The sequence below is a fragment of the Epinephelus moara genome, chromosome 5 (assembly GCF_006386435.1).
Source record: "Epinephelus moara isolate mb chromosome 5, YSFRI_EMoa_1.0, whole genome shotgun sequence".
NCBI lineage: Eukaryota > Metazoa > Chordata > Actinopteri > Perciformes > Serranidae > Epinephelus > Epinephelus moara.
Window position 1 is genome coordinate 9,279,247 of NC_065510.1, and position 21,866 is coordinate 9,301,112.

General features: G+C 41.5%; 1 protein-coding gene across 1 annotated transcript; it reads right to left on the reverse strand.

Moving 5' to 3' along the window:
• Positions 1-450: 450 nt before the first annotated feature.
• LOC126390736 (dual specificity testis-specific protein kinase 2-like) lies at positions 451-18,534 on the reverse strand. Its single transcript, XM_050045170.1, has 11 exons — positions 18,347-18,534; positions 16,983-17,783; positions 10,972-11,093; positions 9,978-10,026; positions 9,565-9,711; positions 8,349-8,431; positions 7,655-7,745; positions 6,550-6,633; positions 6,019-6,105; positions 5,684-5,777; positions 451-4,094 (listed from the first exon to the last, which is right to left on the reverse strand). Exons 2-11 carry the CDS (start codon positions 17,181-17,183, stop codon positions 2,851-2,853), a joined length of 2,202 nt encoding a protein of 733 aa, XP_049901127.1. The 5' UTR covers positions 17,184-17,783; positions 18,347-18,534; the 3' UTR covers positions 451-2,850.
• Positions 18,535-21,866: the final 3,332 nt, after the last annotated feature.

Here is a 21,866-nt window from a genome sequence, read left to right on the forward strand (position 1 = left end):
AAAACACCAAACCCCTAACTGCTGTCCAAGGCTGCCCCTTGCTCTGACATTTCTATATTTAATGCATGTATAGGTTCTGTTTGTGCATGTGTGTGTATTTCGGGCCTGTGTGTATATGACAACAGAGTGAAAAAAATAAATAAAGTATCTTCTTCTCCTCTGCTACAGTGATAGCTAAATATGATGGACAGCATGGTGGTTTTGTCAAGACGAGTATTTGTATTCAGAAATGAAAATATAGTTAGTTATAATTATATTTCATATGCCAACAGATGTCCCTAAATTTTAAACACTTAACCGATTTAATAAATCTCATGTGATTGCCTTTTTTCACTGATTGTCTTGTGGCATGGTTGGGACTTTTATCTTTTCGCACATACACATACTCACCATCTCACCAGGTAAGTACCGTTTCACTTTCACCCATGTAGTAAATGTTAAAGAAAAAAAATATTAAAAACAGCACAGTGGGTTATGCACAACCATATTTGTTTATTACCAGATTATTGCACGCAGGTTTCTAGCTGTATAGAAGAACAGAACATAGAAATGAAGCGAGATCATAGTTCAACATCAGAAATGACGGGATAAAAGTTATCCTGCGAGTATCCATCACTCTACCTTTCGCTCAAAAGCACATACACACACAGTGTGTGGAATGATCTGTACAATAAATACGCATACCTGCTTCACATACCACTTTTTAAGTTACAACAGTGTAATCAAAATGCACATGTAGACACACGAGATACATGTGAGGGGGAGCAGATGTCAAAGGATGAAAGGTTTGTAGTTTGTTGGGCCAGTAGCGCACGCACGCACGCACGCACGCACACACACTCACACACACCCACACACACACATATATAAAACACCAGTAGCACAGATTTAAATAAAGCACCGTTTAGTAAAAGCCTGGTGTCTTACTGCAAAGTGCTCTGAACTGAAGTGCAAAAATAAAGAATTTACATGACAAGCCCAGGATAAGTCCCCCAAAGCAACAGATATCAGCTCCTCTCTCACTCTGTCTCTCACACACACACACACACACACACACACACACACACACACACACACAGTTCAACTGCTATAAAAATGTCAGAAGTAAATCATCTTTATTCATTTTATAAATATTCCCCCTGTAGCTACTGTTAATCAATTAAATAGAATTAAAAACAGTGTTTTCACATACAGTTATGAACCAGCAGCCACACTGTGCTTTACATGTGTCCCTATACAACCTGGGATTAACAGTGCAGTGCAGCAGTGTTTCCATCAGTCGTGGGCTTGCAGAGCGCCGCTGCCGGCGCCGCCATGCAAAACAAAAGAGTTTTTATTCCTCCTAAACTTCCTCCATAAAGGGAGGGGCAATGAATTACAAAAGGTTCTCTCCTCCCACCACCTTTGCCAAAAAGCACTGTACAAATTAAAGGACAATCCTCATCCTCATCTTTTAACTTATTTTTGTAGTGTGGGCCATTGTCTATATCTATACTTACTTAAGTTATTGCTGAGAACTGGGAACACGGTGAAATCTAACGATAAAGCTGTCTGTGTTTCCTGCCCATATCTCGAGAACTGTCCATCCAATCAACTTCACACTTCACAGGTGTATTGCTGGGGGTGCAGGGATGTGAACTGTCAAATTTGATAAGCGACACATTCAGTATTAATAAACTCTGAATAAACAAGTGAACTGTGCAGCAGTGGAGGCAGGGTTTCAGGGCTCTGCAGAGTCAAAATGTCTCGCTAAGTGCATTTCACCAATGTTTCTGACGCCTTACACCTGACAAAATACCTTGCTCTACTTTAAAATTGCGGTGGTTATGTCAAAGCGAGCAACTAGTCCGCCTATTTAGATATTAATAACTCCACTGAGTGTATTTCACTAGTGTTTCTGATCATGAGTAGCCGCGATGGATTTTTCAGGGGCAGACCTTGTGAGTGGGATCAGGAATGTTGGTATTGGCAGTGAAACTTATAATAAATCTGTAGCTGTGGGGGACCAGGTGTATTGCTCAGCACCCAAGGAGACGCAGTGCTGAGTGTGAAGTTGTTTGAGTGGTTCTCGAGAAAGCTGCAACCAGCAATACCACAGGCCAAACAGACGGCCCGTTCTGAACAGGCACGTTTTGAACCGGCACTGTACTAATCACTGCAATACAATGAAACCATACGTGGTAACAAACACGAGCAGTCAGGCCATCAATACATTCTGAGGCAAAACCAAAACTGACCAGTGTCCACTGTCACGTGTTCACAGACCTCAGCAGTTAACTTGGTGAGTACAATGTTATTATTACTGATAGAAACAATGGCCAAGACTACCAAAATAAGACCCACGTTGTAATGAACCACAAGTATGCTTAGACTTAGCTTCTTAAATCAGCCACACACCTTTTTTCCCCCGTGCGACAGCCTCCAGATTTGAAGCCAGCACAGTTGAGTTCAGTTTGATTTGGTTCAGAAAAATTGGGACGAGCATCACTGTGCGTCAGACTAGCTGCTCTGTTTGGATCAGCACCATTCCAGTGGCAGTAATGTGTTGTTGACCCTGACTGTTCAATGTTCAGCCGTATTCTGCCTGCTTTAGCCACCTCTTCCGTTACACCACCGTGTTCTTCACCGTCACAGCGATTTGTTGTGTTTAATCCTCCAGCCCACCAGGTGGCACTCTAGTCACCAACTGTTTGCTGTGACTGCACAGAATTAACAACACGTTTCAGAGGCTGGGGTCAGTATTGGGTTCTTGGTGTTAGTATAGCGACCTTTTGTGTTGCTATGTTTGTCCGCTAACATTTAGTACCGGTGCATGTCGCAAGTTCAAAACCAAATCCCCAGTAAGCAGGCTTATGTCTGGGCCTCTGGCAGGGACCGCCCAGGCTCACATGGCACTGTGGGCCCACCCACTACTAGTCCATTTGTGCTGCGACACAGTAGAGCTTTGGTTGCCGTGGCGGCTGTTGTTGACGAGGAAGCGCTGCCACCAGTTATGGTGCCGTTGAGGTTCCGGTAGGGTCGCTGCCGTGGTAACGAAGCCCTTCGGCGGGGAGTAGGCACGGCAGCTGAACCACGGAGGCACACAGAGGGAAAACTCAGACCCACCAGACAGCAGCCCGGACAGGAAATGACCTCGTCCTGCTCAGAGGGGCCGTTAGGGTCAGAGGACTGGACCTGGGCTCCGCTGTAACCATTAGCCCGTCCTCCTCCACCCCACTGCACCTGCTGGCCAATCACAAGGGCCGAGCCGTTGTTATTGTCCAGTCGTGGCAGAGCGGGCAAGGAGGGAGGTCCGTTGGAGATGGGAAGTCGCCAGCCATTTGTCTGTAAGGAGGAAGAGGAAGTGGAGGTGAGCAGGGGTCTTCCAGGTGTGCAGTCCAGGACTCCCTCTGCTGGCTCAGGAGACTTGGTGCAGTCCATGGGTTCTGTTAGACACACACTCTCGTCCTCCTCCTCCTCCTCTTCCTCCTCCTCTAACCGCTCCAGTGACACCATCTCCAGCTCCACAGGAAGACCTGAATCGTCTCCCATTTCATCTTCCTCCTTCAACAACTCTCTCTTCTCAGTTATCTCCATTTGCTCTACCTGCAACCTTTCATCTGCCCTCTCTGACATCCCCGTGTTCTTCCTCATCTCGTCCTCCACAACCTCCCCTATACCTCTCCTAATCACCGCTCTGACATCCTCCTCTTTTTCGTCCTTCCCTTCTGTGTCTCTTGACAAGGCTACAGTCCGGCTGAGCTCTGGAGTACAGGGGAGTGACCGGCATCTCCTCGGCAGCGTTCGCGTTCCAGGCATCCCTCGGAGAATGTGGGGGGAGGAACACGGGTCCCGCAGCGCCGGGAGGGTGAAGGTCAGGGAGATGACGGACTTGCTCGGCGTGTCTAAGAGTTTACACCGCCCCCCATTCAGATCCTGTCTGAGAGAGAAGGGGTTGACCCGCGCAGGGGTCCCGAGAAGAGGTGGGGTCAGGGTTGCTGGGGGTAACATGTCTGACTGGCTCCTTGCTAAGCCTTGCCGCTGCTGGCTGCGGTCACCAGGGTGACAGGGAGAGCTGCAGCGCCGGTACGGGCTGACGTCTACCGCCACTGGCTCTGAGTAAGGAAAAGAAGAAGAAAGACATGTGAGTGGGGTGGAAGATTAACCTGAGTCAACATAACTATCAAGAACTTTTTTATTCTCTTTTGCATTATATTCTCTCACCAGTTTTAGCCATAGACTGTGTGGTTGAACTGTGTGCTCTGTTTAGGGAAGTTGTCTTGGTAAATGATGTGCTAAAAATTTCCCGGTTCCTTCAGGTATTTTTTACCGGTAAAACAAAAGTAGATTTTTTGGTGGAACTCCAAGAGCATGACATCCTGGTATTTCCCGGGAGTTCTACCAAAAGTCTACTTCCTTTTTCATTCATCTCTTGTCTGGGCATGAGTCAGCCTTGAAGTAAGCTAACTCTCCAGGGAAAAACCTGAAAGAGGAAACCTGTATGTGGCAGTCATGTGATTTCATCATGTGTCAGGCGCTGTGGCCAAGGCTGGATGCCCAACTGGGCAAGATGTGCAACTCCTGTGTGTCAAATGGTTTGTGCTACTTTTAATGAAAGTTTGTTTGGAAATATGTATCACTAAAGCACAATGGGGTCATAAATGGGTCCTGCTTTATAACCTGATCTTGAGATTATGTCTTGAAGAGGATCCCTGCATTGATTAACACGTTTTTTTGAAAATAATGCACACCCTCTGGCTAATCAGAGTGTTGGCCATCTATGCTGTTGTTATATCTATGATGCATTTCCCTCGCCCCATCCTCCAGCACAACACTTACTATGCTCAGAGACAGGGGACAGATCAGAGTATTTAGGGGGAAAAAAACTCATGTAAGCTTGTAGGATGTCACAAGAACCGATACTCTGATACAAGTGACAGTACTCATTTTTCTCCAGAACCGTAGGTACTGGGAATTAGGGCTGCACCACATGCAAAAACAAAATTATATTGCTATTATTTTGACAGATATTGTAGTTGCGATATGAGTGGAAATGTGGAAATGATCATTTAGTTTTGGCTGAAAAACATAAAAATGATGATGTAATTTTTGCACACAAACATGTTCCCTTAAGTCCGGAATATGATTTGTAGGCTGGAGTGTCTCTGTAGCACCATGATAGTTTATCAATAATGGTGTGTTGGGATACATTTTATCTTTTATTTTAAAAAAAACTGCAGCTCCTGCTATTTGAAAATTGCACTTGGTCATATTGTGATTTTGATAAAGTTTCAATTCATTGTGCAGCCCTACTGGGGTTGCAGTTCCTCTGGATATGACAGAGCAGTATGTACCGACCAACCGTCACATTGTACATGTACAAGTGCTAAGTAATGACAACAGTTGAGGAGAAATATGTCAATGTATTGTAGTTTATATATTAATATCTGTTTCAGAATAGTGCTTTGCATTTGAGGCAGGGATTATGACAAAACATAAAGACAGTGTTGAAGTACATGGGATTCATTGTTTTGTTTTTTGGTTTTTACTGTGGCTTCAAAGTGGGTTTTGAGAATCGTGGGATTTCACTGGTATTGGTATGGACTACTAAATTCCTGGTGTTGTGACATGCCTAATCAACAGTGCTGTAAATGCATGTATTTTACATTTAATGAAGACATGAAAAATGTTTTTTTTTTCTTACCGAGTGCAATGGGCTTCTCTCTCTCTTCGTCCCTCTCCATGCCCTCCAGTATGAAGACAATTTCAGAGAACGAGGGACGCCTCTCTGCAATCATCTGTAAACAGCACGAGGACAAAAGATCAACACAAAGACCGACGCCGATGGCCAAGAATCTAAACCTCAATAAATCATTCATTTAGAGAACTTAATAACACGGTGTCAACAAAGACACACTGTCTCAGAGAGGTCACGCAGTCCATGGTGATGTCAGACAAGCAAAAATAAAACTGAAAACATATTTTGCAATAATGGGTTATCATGATGACAAATGAGACGGTGTATGTGCGTGGACTTACGTTACAGCAGGTCACAGCGAGGCTAAAGAACGCAGCGGGACAATCCCCAACCATGTTCTCAAATGCTTCCACGTCCAGACCAAAGTCCTGCACACACGTACATACACAAGTGTTTCAGTGTAATGTGTTAATTACTCCATGTCTTGTAGTGCTGCTGCAAATATTAAGTAACATCACATCACATCAAGTATGAATAATCATAACGGCTGCTAATACAGGTTACAAAATTACCATTAAAATTACACAGTCATTTACACATACAGACACGCATCCCTATGGTGAAGAACTATCAGGTCCTCTCACTGCGGACTGACGACTAGTTTTACCTGGATCAACATCTGCAACTAGAATCCATGGCTCTCTATTGAAATTCTTTTTTCTCCTAATGAACATTTTGGAACACTGACATAAGATATTATTCTTCCCACAATAAAATATAAAAGTATCAACATGTTTCTGTCCGTGAGAGAGAGACATGTCTCTCCTTTACATCACTACACAACCAGACTGAATTATAGGCGTGAAGGGTACCTCTGTCCTGGGTAAGAAGTCAGGATCAGCTTCAATCCGGGCGATGATCTCACACAGGATGATGCCGTACGCAAACACGTCCACCTGAACAGAGGAGAGGAATTTAGGTTAGTTCTCTGAGAATGCACACATAAGTTAGGTTAGGGCTCAACCAAGATTTCACAAATACGTCTTTGGTATTTGTGCTAATACTCTGTCATAAAACATCTGAAAAATATTAGAAAGGTTTAATTTATTTCAGATTCAGCACTCCCTGAATTCGTTTTAGTGCCTCATGTTGCCTCAAGGCTCACCCAAGCTCACTGTCGGTATGCTAACAGCCAACCACACACTTTGTATAGACTAGAGTTGGGCGATCATTTCTAACGACATCCAATCATTGTTACTTGAGATCCGCAAGAAGGACGAGGCGGGAGGAGTTATGTCGCTTAATGTATAAGCACGGACCTCTCAATCTTAAAGGAAATGTGTGTTTTTAAACCTGGACCATATTTCCTATGTTTTTTGTGTCTAACTTCAACAATTTTTGAAATTGAAAGTCTTGCTAAAGGAGAAGTCTTGTTCTGAAATCTCGCGAGAGGTGATGTGTTGCAGGATAAACAACGGTTGAAAAGCCAGTTGGAGAGAGGAGCACTGCGAAGAATTTGTCGTTTTGAAATACAGAAAGCATAGCTCAGTGTTATCTAAAAGATTTTCAGTGTCATGGCTTCATTCATTCATTCATTCATTTTCCATAACCACTTATCTTCTTGAGAGTCATGGGGGGGCTGGAGCCTATCCCAGCTGACACTGGGCGAGAGGCAGGGTACACTCTGGACAGGTCGTCTGACTATCACAGGGCTGACCCATAGAGACAGACAACCATTCACACACATTCAAACCTACGGGCAATTTAGAGTCACTGCATGTCTTTGGGCTGTGGGAGCAAGCCAGAGTACCCAGAGCAAGCCCACGCTGACATGGGGAGAACATGCAAACATGCACAGAACATGCACAGAAGGGCTCCCCCACCCTGGGTTCGAATAATAGGGATTAAATTGTGGCCTGTTTTACTCCTGAATAATCATCTTGAGTGTGTTTGAAACCAAAGATCCTGTGGAGATACCTTCTCATCGTACAGCTCTCCTCTCAGAACTTCAGGGGCCATCCAGTAGGGGGAGCCCACGATGGCCAGAGGCTGCTTCACCACACCGTCACTGCAAAGAAAGAGAGATCTTCCATGAAGTCAGGTGCTCACTCTGAATCACTACTATAGTCAGAATTTGCTGTGAGTTATTGTTACAGTTTATTTATGTAGAATATAATTTTTTTATATGATGTTTTGTATATTATAGACACAGTCTATGATGTAAATTTAGACTGCACTGAATAACATTAGGCAATAAAAGCAACAGCCCTGCCCATGCTTAATTTTGTTGACAGGCTTTGTTGTTGTGTTTGGCCATATTATATTGATTTTTTCCCATGCAGGAAACAAAATATTAGCAACACCTCTGTGCCAATAATTCTTTCATAAATTAAGGAATTATAAAAATAAATAAAGCTTTATCCACAACTAATGATAGAGTGTATTCATCTCTGGTGTCATATAGAGACCTAGTTCTGTACTAGGAGTAATTCATCGATACATTAGGCACAAAAGACACACTGAGATGGCACGGACCTTTGACACCAAGCATAAATAACCTCCTGTACTGACTCAGATTTAAATACTGGCTCCTCAGTGGATACAGATTTGTTTGCTTGTTTGACTACAGCAGAGGAAAAGGCATCAAGATTCTGGATTTCACCCCACTGACCTGTAATCGGGGATCTTCTCTGCCAGGCCGAAGTCTCCCACTACAGCCGTGAACACGCCATTATCACAGCGAACCAAACAGTTCTGTACAGGAAAAAGAGTCAGTAGGTGAGATCCACAAACAAGTATTTGTAAAATTTTATAAATCACCTCAAAGTACAAAAAACATTTTCTCACTGAACTCTAGTCTAGCCATGCAGATAGTTTTGGTTTTATTTGTCCAGGCTGTGATGAAATAAATCATTCTGTAAGATGAGCTCTCTGTTCTGACCTGTTCAGGCTACAGTTGTAAACTTTCCATCAATAACCTGAGGCTTTTTACAAGATGGCATTAGCTGTAAAGTGTTACGCTCTTCTCCCGGGAGATGCTACTCACTCACTTTTCCACTGAAATTAACACGTGTACGTGAGTTTTCTAAACACGGGAAAACCTGCTAAAAATTGGCACTAGACTACTTTCCCATTGCCAGTAGAGCTCTGCAGCAGACGAGTATGCCTTTCTGTGTTGCATTCAACATGACACACTAAAAACGGTGGTTACTTCTTCATATATATATCTCTTACTTATTCAGCCACTCTTTCACTCAGTGCAGACTGATTTGTAACAATGTTTGAGCGCTGCTTGGGCGGAGACAGGCCGTATTTTGTGGTGGCGCATCATTGCACCTTGCCGGTTAAGGGGCTAAAATTACCGCATTGACCTGGGTGTTGTGTTTCCATCAATGCCGATCACAGCCGCAGCTGATGAATACCCAGGACTACTGCAGTGTCATTTGACCCGGGTGTATATGTAGATTTCCCATGACATTAAAAAGACAGATGTTAGCGGCTGTTAGTGAGTTTTTTGTGCAGAGGAGCGACAAAGTCTGCATCAGAGAGAAGACGTGAGGGAAGTATGGTTTATGCACGAGATATTCACATGCATAAACCATGGCTGGGGTTCAAGTCAAGTGTAAAGCAACCTTTGAAAGTTATTTTTAGACTTAGTTAGCAGAATAGCTGAATAGGCCCGTTATGATTTTTTTTCTTGAAATTAAGACTTTTTTCCTCGAAATCTCAGATTTATTTTTTTCTCAATGTGGCCCTAATACTCTGTTGTACGATCTAAATGATGTTGAAACTTTGTTTTAGGGTGAAAAATCTGTGTAATGTTGCTTTAATAACAACATAGCAGAGCGCCTCACTTTCTATTTATTGAATCAACCTGTATGCTGTACCTTGGAGGTGAGGTCTCTGTGGAATATGCCCTTGTTGTGCAGGTACTGCAGGCCTCGGGCGATATCCAGAGACAGATCAATCCTGACGCACCACGACAGGTACAGGTCGCTGTCCAACAGCTGCTCCAGGTTGCCTCCGTTTATATACTGCAGAGAGAAACAAATACATGTCTTCAATAAATCTTCCTGACAGATATTGACATGTAACGTGTGCCGAAAGAGACAACCAACACATGGATCATTTATGACCATCTGCAAGATACAAACAGAGTTTATAATGTTGCCATGGATACCTCCCCAATGTTACTGGTGGGTTTTAAGACTTATTTTATCTATTACATACTTCAGACGTTTCAAGAAACTGAAGAAATCTGACAGTTTAAAAAGAAGAAAGATTCGAGTAAAATTTTTACCTCAGTCAGAGCGTGGAGTTGACCTTCGTGCACACAAACCCCAAGAAACCTGAAGAGAGCAGAAGAAATATGATTTGAAATACCTTTCTCTGCACTCCCATTATCTCATCACGCATTTCAAAGCCCCCTATGGTGAAATATGTTGACTCTGGCGACCCCCTGTGTTTCTTAGTAGTAATGACAAAGTCATCTGATACTGCCATGGTGCAAACTGAGTGATGGGATATTTTTAAGAAGAGTTCATCAGGAGCCACATCCAAGTTTATCATTCACTCACAGCATTGCCTCACCAGCTGCTGAGACACTTCTTTGTCTGAACAGCTGAGTGCTGTATGTTCTCAGCTGGATAAAAACATACAGGGAAGAGGAAGCACTCGCAGAACGAGACCCAACTTGAGTACTACAGCCCTACAGAAAGGTAAAGAAACAACAAAAATGCTACATTTCAATGTGTTGGTGGACGGAGAGGTTGGGTACCGAGAACTTCTCAGAGAGCCCTGGAGGCGCAACTTCAGCTGAAATGTTTTAGGGTTATATTTGAACTATTATTTCTCATCATCACACGTGATGTCAACGGCCTTGGATCTAGCTGTAGAAAATTAAACGTTTGAAAAAATCTGATGCGTCTGGATCAGAAAGTAAACAGTTTGAATAATCTAACACCCAAAGTCGACACACTCCAAACTAAAGTTTGATCTATTGTAATGCTCAAATCTTAATTATAACTGGCAAGACAATTGTAATGTGTGTACCTGCCTTTAAAGGAACATTACACAGTACAATGCACATGTCCCCTTAAAACCAGACTAATAGGTGTATTAGCAGTATTTGTTTCACCGTTTACCAATTGCTGAGAAAAACAGTGATTGAACCTGATCAGATGTTTTAGTAAAAGGACAATTAACACTCATTATAGTGATCTAATCTCACCTGACAACATTAAGGTTTCGATACCACACTGGAAATGTGTTTTCAGATGTACGTTTTTACCTACCTGAGTATGTTGGGGTGACAAAGCCGGTTCATGAGCTGCACTTCTCGGAGCATGTTAGCTTTGTTGCTAGCCAGCGTGTTCATTTTCAGTGCCATCACCTGCCCTGTGATCCGATGCTGCACCTGTAACAAACAACCAGAGAGGGTTTACAGTTGGGAAGCACTGTAAACACTGAGAGATATGGAGATGTCTTGCTTCATCTTGTGAACACAGCAAAATACAGTCATTGGATAGAGTTAGCTAATGCTAACTAAGTGGCACAGCAAAGATAAAAACACACAAAGAGCTACTGTATACGCAACACTGGGTCCCCACACAGTTAGCTGACATTTAGTCAAGCTTGTCCTTAATTATCAAACAGACGCATCAGGCTGGAGTCGCAGTTTGTGTCTTTTTTTTTCTTCAAACCCCAGCACAAGGTGTCTGATCCTGGGCTGCCTCGACTCCCAACTGCATCAGCAAACTTTCTGATGCACAATTTAGACCCAGTGCTGCCACTGGCCACCAGCGTATCCCCCGCCACTGGGGCTGCTCCCTGCTGTCCTTCCAGCAGAGCAGTCCCTAGCTGTGGGGAGTGAGACAGAGGGACTGCAAGGTGCATGAAACGGCGCCTGGTCAGAGCGAGAAATTTAACCAGATGATTAAAAAAATGCAGCGCAGTGATGATACAGACATTACAAACACCAGAGATATAACGCAGACCTGCCACAGCTGTCACTTTGTCAGAGTTAGAGACTTCAGTCTGCATCATGCCACTGCAAAAATGCGACCATGTGAAATTTTGACAGGCACTTTAACAAAAAATATGGGACAATTTTGGTCGCAGTCTAGCACCCTGCCAAATGAAACACACCGTTACCTCAAATCAAATTACAGATTTCTCTGGGTTTTAATATTAGTGCAGACCTTTGGGAAAATATAAGTATACAAATGAAAAAATATATGACATAAGGTTGAGTCATTTAGACATGCAGATGCAGAAATGTTACATTTAATAGTTTTAATTTGTAGTGAAGCTGTTTTTTGTTTTGTTTTTTCAGATTATTTTCCAAGTCTAAAAACACCTGGCTAGTTTTCACTTGGGTTTGACCTTTACACTGTACAGCAGAGAATCCCAGTGTCACACTTCATGAACATGTGCTGAACATGTGAAGCTGCAGGTACAGTGGGTCTGTGGTCATGTGTGTGACCAGACTGGTCATTGACTGGTAATTTGTGCCTGTGCCTGCAAAGTTCAGACAGTGTCTGGCTGGACCTGCAAGCGCATGCATCTCTGTGTACGTGTGTGTGTGTATGTGCGTGCGTGTGTGTGTGTGTGTGTGTGTATGTGTGTGTATGTGTATATTAATAGCGTAGCACTAATAGGCTTTCTGGATTTCCCATCAACCCTCCTGATCTGCACAAATCCAATGGGCCATTACTGAGACCTGGCCCAGCAGCAGACAGGAGGTACGCACGCTAACACAACAGAGTTAACAGGAAAACAGCAGGCTGAGTTTAACAGTAATAATAATAAACCTAATAAACTTCTGATTCTCATTCCTCCAACGTCCCAAACATAGCAATGTAAGAGGGAAATAGGAAAATACAGACAGAGGGCGGAGTCTCTGCAGGTGAATACACTGCCACACACTTCTAGTTGGATTACTTCTGTACTGTACTGGCACCACTGTTAGTTTCTAGGTTGATTTAACTAGCCATTTTAAAGTAACAGCTGCCCCCCTGTGGTTGAAATGAACCGTTTTCTATCTCAGCCACACAGCTGAGAAGATCACCATCAGTTTCACTTTAAGTGTGCACAGAATAAACAGAATGAGGACAATTCAGGATTCAATGTTAATGATGTTTTTACACTTGCCTGGTTGGGCAAGTAGGTCGGAAATCTACTTGCCCAAAGTCAATTTAACTTGCCCCTAAAACAAACTGTTTTATTTATTAGCGGTTATCAAATAACAGTAAAGACAATGAAGACATACTTTGAAAAATGTTCCCATTTAATTCGCCTTGCTCGCAAACTTGCAGCAAACTGCACAATACATAGTTAAGAGTTTTACCCTACTTAATTCCTGTTCCCGGGATAAATGAAATGCTCGCTTGTGCTTCAGTTCATAAACTTTACCCACATTTTCTCTCGAGTACCCGAGAGCAGTACTGCACATGTACAACTTTCAAAATAAATAAGAAAGAAGTGAGATGGCTCACTGCTTAGCTACTTCCATCATCAGCTCCAGGAAAATAACAGGTAAGTGCCAGCAGTGTGTTGCTACATTTACTCGCCCAACATGACATTTTATTTGCCCCTTGCAATCATTATTGAGCCTTGCGATATTGTTAGTGTCCTTGAAATAGTGGGATTGGTTTGCTGTAGAGTTGCAGCAATATATTGGTTTCAAGATATACTGTGATATAAAAGTTGACGGCTATCATACCGTGGGTTTGCTTGCCGACGATATTGGAAGAAGAAGAAACACATACTTACGTTAAAAAATGGTTTGAAGTTTCAATTATAGTAACAAAACGTTTGTTCAACCAAAAAACCCCTCTGTTTTCATTCCTTTAAACGTCATTCTGACTGATAATAATTATTCCGCAACACTGTAACACTGTGTGTTTTCTAAGACTGTTATTGTACCATACTGTTGCAACCCTAGTTTGTGGTTTGTGGACAGATCTACATAGAAAAATAAAAGACACAAAACTTCATCCTTTGCAGCACTTTAAACCACTGGATGTTACCAGAGGTATTCATATCATTTAAATCATATGAAGCACTGAGTAACTTTTAAGTATGAAGTTTTATAAAAGATGTTGGTCAAACTACTTCGAGCCATAAACAGTCCTCATCTATACCAGGCGCCACTCCCCTGGTTTTCGATGACTCTGTTTCTGGGAGTGAGTGTGTAAAGCTTTGGCTATTTCAGATAAGAGCGGAGGAATGTGCGCTGGAATCCACTCTGTATAAACCCTCACCCTGAGCAAATACTCCAACAACTACTTTACATGCCTTTACTGTACATGGTCATGACTGATGCATGTGGATGCTGTGTGGACTCTTGATTTGGTGGTGGGCAGGAGGCGATCATTTACACACGTACATAAAGACTACCTAAGAGAAAAAAAGTAGGATGTCTACACACTCTCACACACACACACACACACACACAGGTGGTGTGAGAGTAATCTACTTAGTCTGGACAGTGGGATCTGTCCTCCAGTCAGCCCATCACCTGACATACACACACCCACACGCTGTCTGTGCAACACACGACAAATATGCACAAATGAAGACGCACAAATGTATGTGCATGAATTACAAACAGGCCTTTAATGCAACAACTAATGACTTAAACATTAGTGCAATGCATTAGCGAAGCTTCAGTCAGGACCCACTGGGAATCACATCTTTATGCTGCTGTGTAAATCATGTTATGCTCAATCTGACTTGTGCATTATGCATCACTTGGAGTCATCGCCATAGTGCTGTTGCACAGAGCGAGTATCTAACATTTTGAGAGTATCTAGCTTCAGTATTATATATGAGTGAGACAGGATAGAAAGGCGGGATATAACACTGGGAGGAATTTAGGATATAGTAGGATTGTAGTATCAGTCACGGTGCGAGAGACGTAGTCCATCGTATGCTCCTTGTAGTCTTGGTTGCTGAAGCAGTCCACTGTAAAATGCCTTGTGCATAATGTGGAGCTGCCACAGATACCACTCTCCTCAAAGTGAATTAATTCTAGCCAGAGGGCTGTAACCACGGTATTTTGGGGAAACGAAGACACACCGACATAGCATGCTGTTGCTAACTAGCTAACTTAAACTTAGCTCTGTGTGGCTAAAAGTTGCAGATTGATTGATGGGTGGATGTCACAATATTTTTGGTTAAAATTGGCTGGTAATAGCTTCTGTAAGCACATGTCATATTTTGTTTTACAGAAAGAAAACATGTTTGAATTTTGATATAAAAATCTGAAGGAACTGATATATTTTGCAGATGTTATTAAACAGCTGCACAATATGCCCTGGTATATGCTTTTTTGTATTATCTTGACTTAAATTCAATGGAAATTTTGTCAACTAAAACTATGACAGGGTGTAAGATATAACCAAGTTAAATTTAAAGTAAACACACTGATGTCAGTTCAAAGTGAATGGTAAGGAGTTTAAGTTAAGCTGTCATAACTGCTATTTATTATCGCAACTCTTCGGTCTGTCCAATGATTGTAAACAGTCACTGGGTCTGTCAGGCTGGAGAAATTTTCGCGGTAATGTGATCAGAAATATAAGACCGAACCTGAATATAAGACAAATTAAGACTTTTTAAGACCTTATATAAAGAAAAAATCATTTAAGACATTTGAGACTTTTTAAGGACCTGTAGACACCCTGTATGACAAAACGTTCGGTTGAAGACCTTTTTTCTACATTGAAAACAAGACCAAAACTAGCATGCGGACATTTGCTAATTGGCAGTAAACACAAAGTACAGCTGAGGCTGATGGGAATGTAGTTTTGCAGATATTTGGTTGTGATTGGCAAGTTAAAATGTTGGCCTGATGGTGATTCTAGAGGGGAAAAGTTATAACACTTATTCTGAGGGAGACATGGACATTCATGGCTGTTCGTCAAATAGTTGTTACATGCTTGCAGTTATCATTTATCTGTGAAGGTATATCGGATGCCAAAATGCTGCTTCAGCCTATAGTGCTCAGAAGAATGATTTTACAACTCTGGCAAGTTATTGGAGCAACATTTACAGTTCTTATGGATGCTGAATGAAAATGAGAGGATCTGAGAATATTGTGAACTGTATTTAAATTCCAGGGCTGGATATCTCCAGGGACATTTAAAGCTGACTGTTCAAGGCAGGCCAGTATATTGTGCGGTTAGATGCTGGTGAGTAAAATGCACAAGAATTTTTGGTTTGTTGTTTATTAATCTGTCCGAGTAATTCCATAAGGGACTGATCATGTAAATGGAATGGCTGATACATAGGCAATGACTTTGTATTGCATTGTGGCAAACAGTGAGTCAGGTTTGACTTTTTTGCCACATGTTAAACGTACTATGAAGGACTGTCGATTACTTTCTGAAAATACCCTTACCAGCGAAAGTGAAAGCCAACGTGAGATTTGTTCTTGCTTGGCATTTTGCCTCGCTGTTTTTGCATTCTATTTTGGCACTGCGTCTTGTGCATGTGTGCTGCTTATGGTCTGGCACCAGGTCACTTCCTTTTTATGAAGCCCTGACCTCACCTGAGTGCAGTGGGGATACACACCCTTTAATGTCCCGAGCACAGAAAATAGGACAAAAATAAGAAAATACAGGCAGAGGACAGAGTATCTGCACCAAAACACACCGCCAAACATTTCTAGTTGGTCAAAAGTGCTGACTGAGAGAGACTACTTTTGTATGTGTCTATACATTGATTCTTAGGAGAATCCTGCATAGTGTGGCTTTACTGTCATTTATAAAGCAAGAATTACAAACAGTCTCTGGTTGCAGCTTGTGTGCTGTTTTTCTCATGTGTTTATCATTGTGAACTGAATATCTTTGGGTTTGAGTTTGTGTTGGCCATGGGGATGAACTGATATTGATACTCTGCTAATACAGAGTACCAATCACACATCAGGGCTCCTTTGTCCCCCAAATGTACAATGTGTAAGAGTGTGGAACTCATTGATATCATTTCATGTGGATCTGTTAATAGCTGGTACCCGATATTTAATAATAAAGATAGATATGAAGAAATAAACTTGACAAGTAAGGTTCAAATAATGTCTCTTAATCATGTATGATTCAAGTATTGCTTTTCTAAATGTTGTGGTGTTATTTTCCTGCATGCATGTCAAATGTTGATTTGATAAATGGACAGGTGAACAGGATGCTGCAGACGAAAGTAAACATAGCATATATTCTAGCAGGTGAACTATAGAAAGGGGATCATTAGTGGACTGGACTGAGATGCACTGAGAAGCCTTTGTTTTATCAGTAGACAGCTCACATACCTTGAAGACCTCCGAGAAGAAGCCCGAACCTATCTTCTCACAGAAGAAGTCATCGATGCGGGCCAGACTGGACACAGCACTCCTCAGGGCTCTGTAGGAGGACGGGCGGATCCGGTTGGGCGCGTGGATACTGTGAAGCGGCGGCTCGTCACCGTGACCCTCCTCAGGATCACAGAAGCAGCACTCAGCGTGGTAGTCCATGTTGCTGGAGGACCACCACCGGTTGCTCCGTTCTTTCCCACAGAGGAACCAAAATGTCAGATTGCAGTAGTCCTGAGACTCGAGGTGATGGTGGCTTCCACCATCATGATGCCAGAATGATCAGTGTCTTCTGTGGGTTGTATGTGTGACCTAATGACCTGATAGTATATCTTATATTTTGTACAATACTGCAACTCTGATTACATCTGCTCCTTGATGAAGACTGCAGCAGATCTCAGGTTATTACACAAATATTAAATAAATATAATTTCTACTTGATGAGACGTTTCTTATTGGTTCATTAGAGTCCTTGATTCCTTTAAAGTAGCCTCCAAGTTCCCACCAGCTCCAGTGGCACAAAGATGGATAAGTCTCAACAATGAAAATTTAAGTCACTTTATATTTCTGCTGCGCTGCCACCGAGGTTTTAGAAATTCCTACAGTCCATGAATGTCGCCTCGCCGTGCCGGTAGCCTACGTGCGGAGGCTCGGTTCCCTTCGTCATCCCGTTAGTGTGGAGGCTGAGATGACGGATGCTGCAGCTGCACGGTACCGGGAGAGGGTAGGAGGGCCGAGCAGCCGGCTGCCATGTAAAGGTCCCTGTGGAAGTGTTGTAAGAATATTAAAGGGACACTATATTAAAATATAACACAGCAACACCGACATATTTGACGTCACAGCAGCTAACTTGTATTTAAATCACAGGAACGGCAGCATGGTCGACGTTAACACCACCGTTTTACAATAAGACACATTATGCGCTGATTTTGTCGCATTTACGGACCGAGAGCCTCCTCTGAAGACAGCCCGGGCCTGCCTGCTGCCTGTACGGCGGCCGTGAGGCTAGTAGCCACAGAAAATCACCGCTAGCGGGGCGATAAGCCATAACCTCCAGTGGATATCATCGACCTGCAACAGCTCAACCGGGACTATCAGGCTTCGCAATAATCACAGGCCTCATTCAACCATGAATTTATTTATTTTTTTACAACTACGTATAGTTTAATAATATTTAAACAAAGGCTAAATAAAAGCAAAAAATGTAACGTAAGCGTTTCCGAATCCCATATTTCTCCTGGCCAATAAAAAAAAAATCCGGGCTACTGTTAATAACGCGAGCTGTCAATGACAAGCGGGCTGCAGAGGCTGAGTCGACGGCTTACCTCTCTGCTAACGTCCGTCCGGAGGGAAATGTCGATGTGGTCCGGAGGTTAGAGGCGGACTAGCGGCAGAAATATCGCTCCGTAGCTCGGCGGTGTCTGCTGTTGATAATCCCGTCTGGATTCCTGCTCTACGAGCCGCTTGTTGGGACGACTACCATAATGAAACAGCGCGGAGTCAAGCTCGCGAGAGTAGTACTGAGGACTTCCGGGAATTTCACAATAAAAGCTTCTCAGCCTAAACATCGATTTTATATGCGCACTATACATACACTTGTGTTTAGCTGTACTTTAAAGAAGATAATAGAAGCTTAGACTTGTTTACTTAACAAATAACTATTTTTTTTAAAGCTATTAAAGGTGTATTTTATAAACCCAGACGTAAAGCATGCCCATATTTTAAAGATCAATTTGTCCACACATTGATTGCATCGAATGAACTTAGTCTAAGTTCAGCTTTATGTGGGGAATAATTTCATGTTTTTCTTACAAGACCAGAGTGTATGTTTTTTAAAAAAAAAGTGATTTATTGTGTTAATAGCAACTGAAAAAGTACATATAATTTACAAGAAAATAAATGTAAGATGACAGTTCAATAGGCTATGACCAAGCCGATTTATGTACTTAAACACAGACAAGAGTTGAGAAAGAGTGACTGTGTAAAAATTATGTCTGGCTTTGAAATAATCAATCATTTTATATGTGCACTATGCATACACTTGTGTTAAGCTGTGCTTGAAAGAAAATTATAGAAGCATGGCCATGTTTAATCAACAGGTTCATATTTTTTAAAGGTGTATTTTATAAACTCAGACATAAAGCATGCCTATATTTAAAAGATCAATGACCACACACAAAAAAGGGTCACTTTTTCCTTAATTTGTGTGTGAAGAAATGAAGACTTTTGCCAGATCTGATGATGGCTATTTGAAATACAATTGTAAACACACTGATTACATCAATGAATTCCTTAATAAGTTCAACTTAATTTGGGGAATCTGAGGTGATTGCAAGTTTTAAATAAGTATAGACTGACAATTATAAAGGCTAAATAAAATGTATTAAAAAAGAGATTTACTGTGTTAATAGCAACTGAAAAATTACATATAATATACAATGAATTAAATGTAAGACAACATTTCTCTAGGCTATGACCAAGCAGACTTATTTCTGTCATTTATAGCCCAAAGTAGCCTAATAACAATTGTGCAGACAAGAGTTGAGAAAGAGTGACTGTATATAAATTATGTCTTGTTTTGAAATAATCCATTTTATTGTGCATTATTTATACAGTTCTGTTTAGCTGTGTCAAAGAAAATTATAGAAGCATGGCCTTGTTTAGAGAACTATTTCATATTTTTTTAAAGCTATTAAGGGTGTATAAATAAACTCAGATGTGAAGGGTGCCCATATTTCAAAGATCAATTTGTCCACACATAAAAAAACGATCACATTTTCATCCATTTCTGTGTGAATAAATGAAAGCTTTAGCCAAATTTGATGATGGCTATTTGAATTTTTAACTTGTGACACAATGTAAAAAAAAAAAAAAAAAAAAAAAAAAAAGTGAACACATTGATTACATCTTATGAATTCACTATTAAGTTCAACTTTATGTGGGGAATAATTTCATGTTTTTCTTACAACACCAGAGTATATTTTTAGTCTGAAGAGAATGCAAGTTTTAAATGAGAACAGATTGACAATTATGCAGGCTAAACAAAATGTATGTTAAAAAAAAGGCTGGTTTATTGCGTTGATAGCAACAGGAAAAGTACATATAGTATACAGTTAATTAAATATAGGACGATAATTTGATAGGCTTTGACCAAGCAGCCTTATTTCAACCCAAAGTTGCCTTATAATAATTATACTTAAACGCAGACAAGAGTTGAGCAGGAGTGGCTGTATGAAAATTATGTCTTGATTTGAAATAAATATAAATAATTTAATAATATTGTTCTTTTATGTTCATTTTTATTTAACGTTTCATCCCTGTAAGACTTTTATATCGAAGACAGAGTTGAACTTCCTGTATGTTTCACTCTAACTCTGTGGAGCTTGACAACTGGCACACGGTTCTGATTGGAGCAGATGAGAGGACTGAAACCCAAACAGCTGATCTGGAATCGGTTTCTTCTGTCTGACCTCAAGACTGGAAGACCAGAGATTTATAACAAAAACCGATCCCAGACCAGTCACTGAACCGGAAGTGGCGCACTGGCAGTGACACACATTTTGATTAAAATAAATAAATAAAAATTATATTTAAAACTATTATAACAATAATGATAACAATGATAATGTTGAAGCAGATACACTGTACTGGTAACAATAACGAAACATAATTGAAGAAAATAATTTCAACATATAATAGGTGAAAAGAAAGGATAGATCATCTTCATGTGGTCCCCCTCCTCCTCCTCCTACTCCTACTCCTCCTCCTCCTGCTGTGTGCTACTGACATGTTTTTTGCTGTGACGCTGGAGGAAGTGATGAAGGCACTCTGCACCATGATGTATACATCCATACCACACGGACCCACAGCACTGCACAGTGCAGCACACCAGCCTCTATTCAGCCTGGATGTACTCAAGCTCTCCTTTAACAATGGAGCAATGCTACTACACCATCAAATACATGCATGTTGCCATTTAATTTTAGCATATGAAAATATATATAGACCTAATATGTTTGATAAAATGCTGTAATATCAGGGGGAATGTAGTTATTATGGCATTTTATAATCCCATTAAACAAATTCCTGCCAAAATAATTAAGGGTTAAAAGTGATGTCAGTGTTGGTTGATTACATGGCTGCAAGTATGACATCATGGTTTGGTTTCATCTCGAGGAGCAATAGATTAGATCACTTACAATACTGGGGGGAGGTGGCATCTACATATATATTTATATGTATACATATATGATGCACAGCATGGATTCCACCTGGCTGCTTATGACCAGATTTGGTCCCCACAATACTGACCCCATACGGCCTTGATATAGGTCATTGTGGGGCGCATAATAACTCAGAAGTGACAGATAACAGAAACATAATGCACCGTAAAGAAAACATACATGTTTAGGAACTAAAAGCTGATGTTGCTAAAGCTACCATGACTCCTTTTTGTTTTATATAGCCTGATAATTTAGATTTATGCCACCCATGTTTAATATGAATGTAAACATGGAGACATGGACAGACGTAGCTGCTAATTCAAAAGCTTAGACAAAAAAAAAACTACAAAAAGAAACCATCTTGTGATGGGATCATTCGATGTGGGACACAGCGATCCATGACTTAAAGGGAATGCTGACCAGAGGTGTATAGTAAGTCAGCCAAATGCCCCTTCACCTCTGGCCCCCTTGCTTGGACCACGCTCAAATTTAAACTCAGTCTTCATTTTGATCTCAACTACACACCTGTAAAGTTTCATGACTTCATCCTGCGGAGTTGAAACGTTATCACGTTGACAAAATGTGTCCACAGACAGACGGACAGACGCATAAACACCTATCA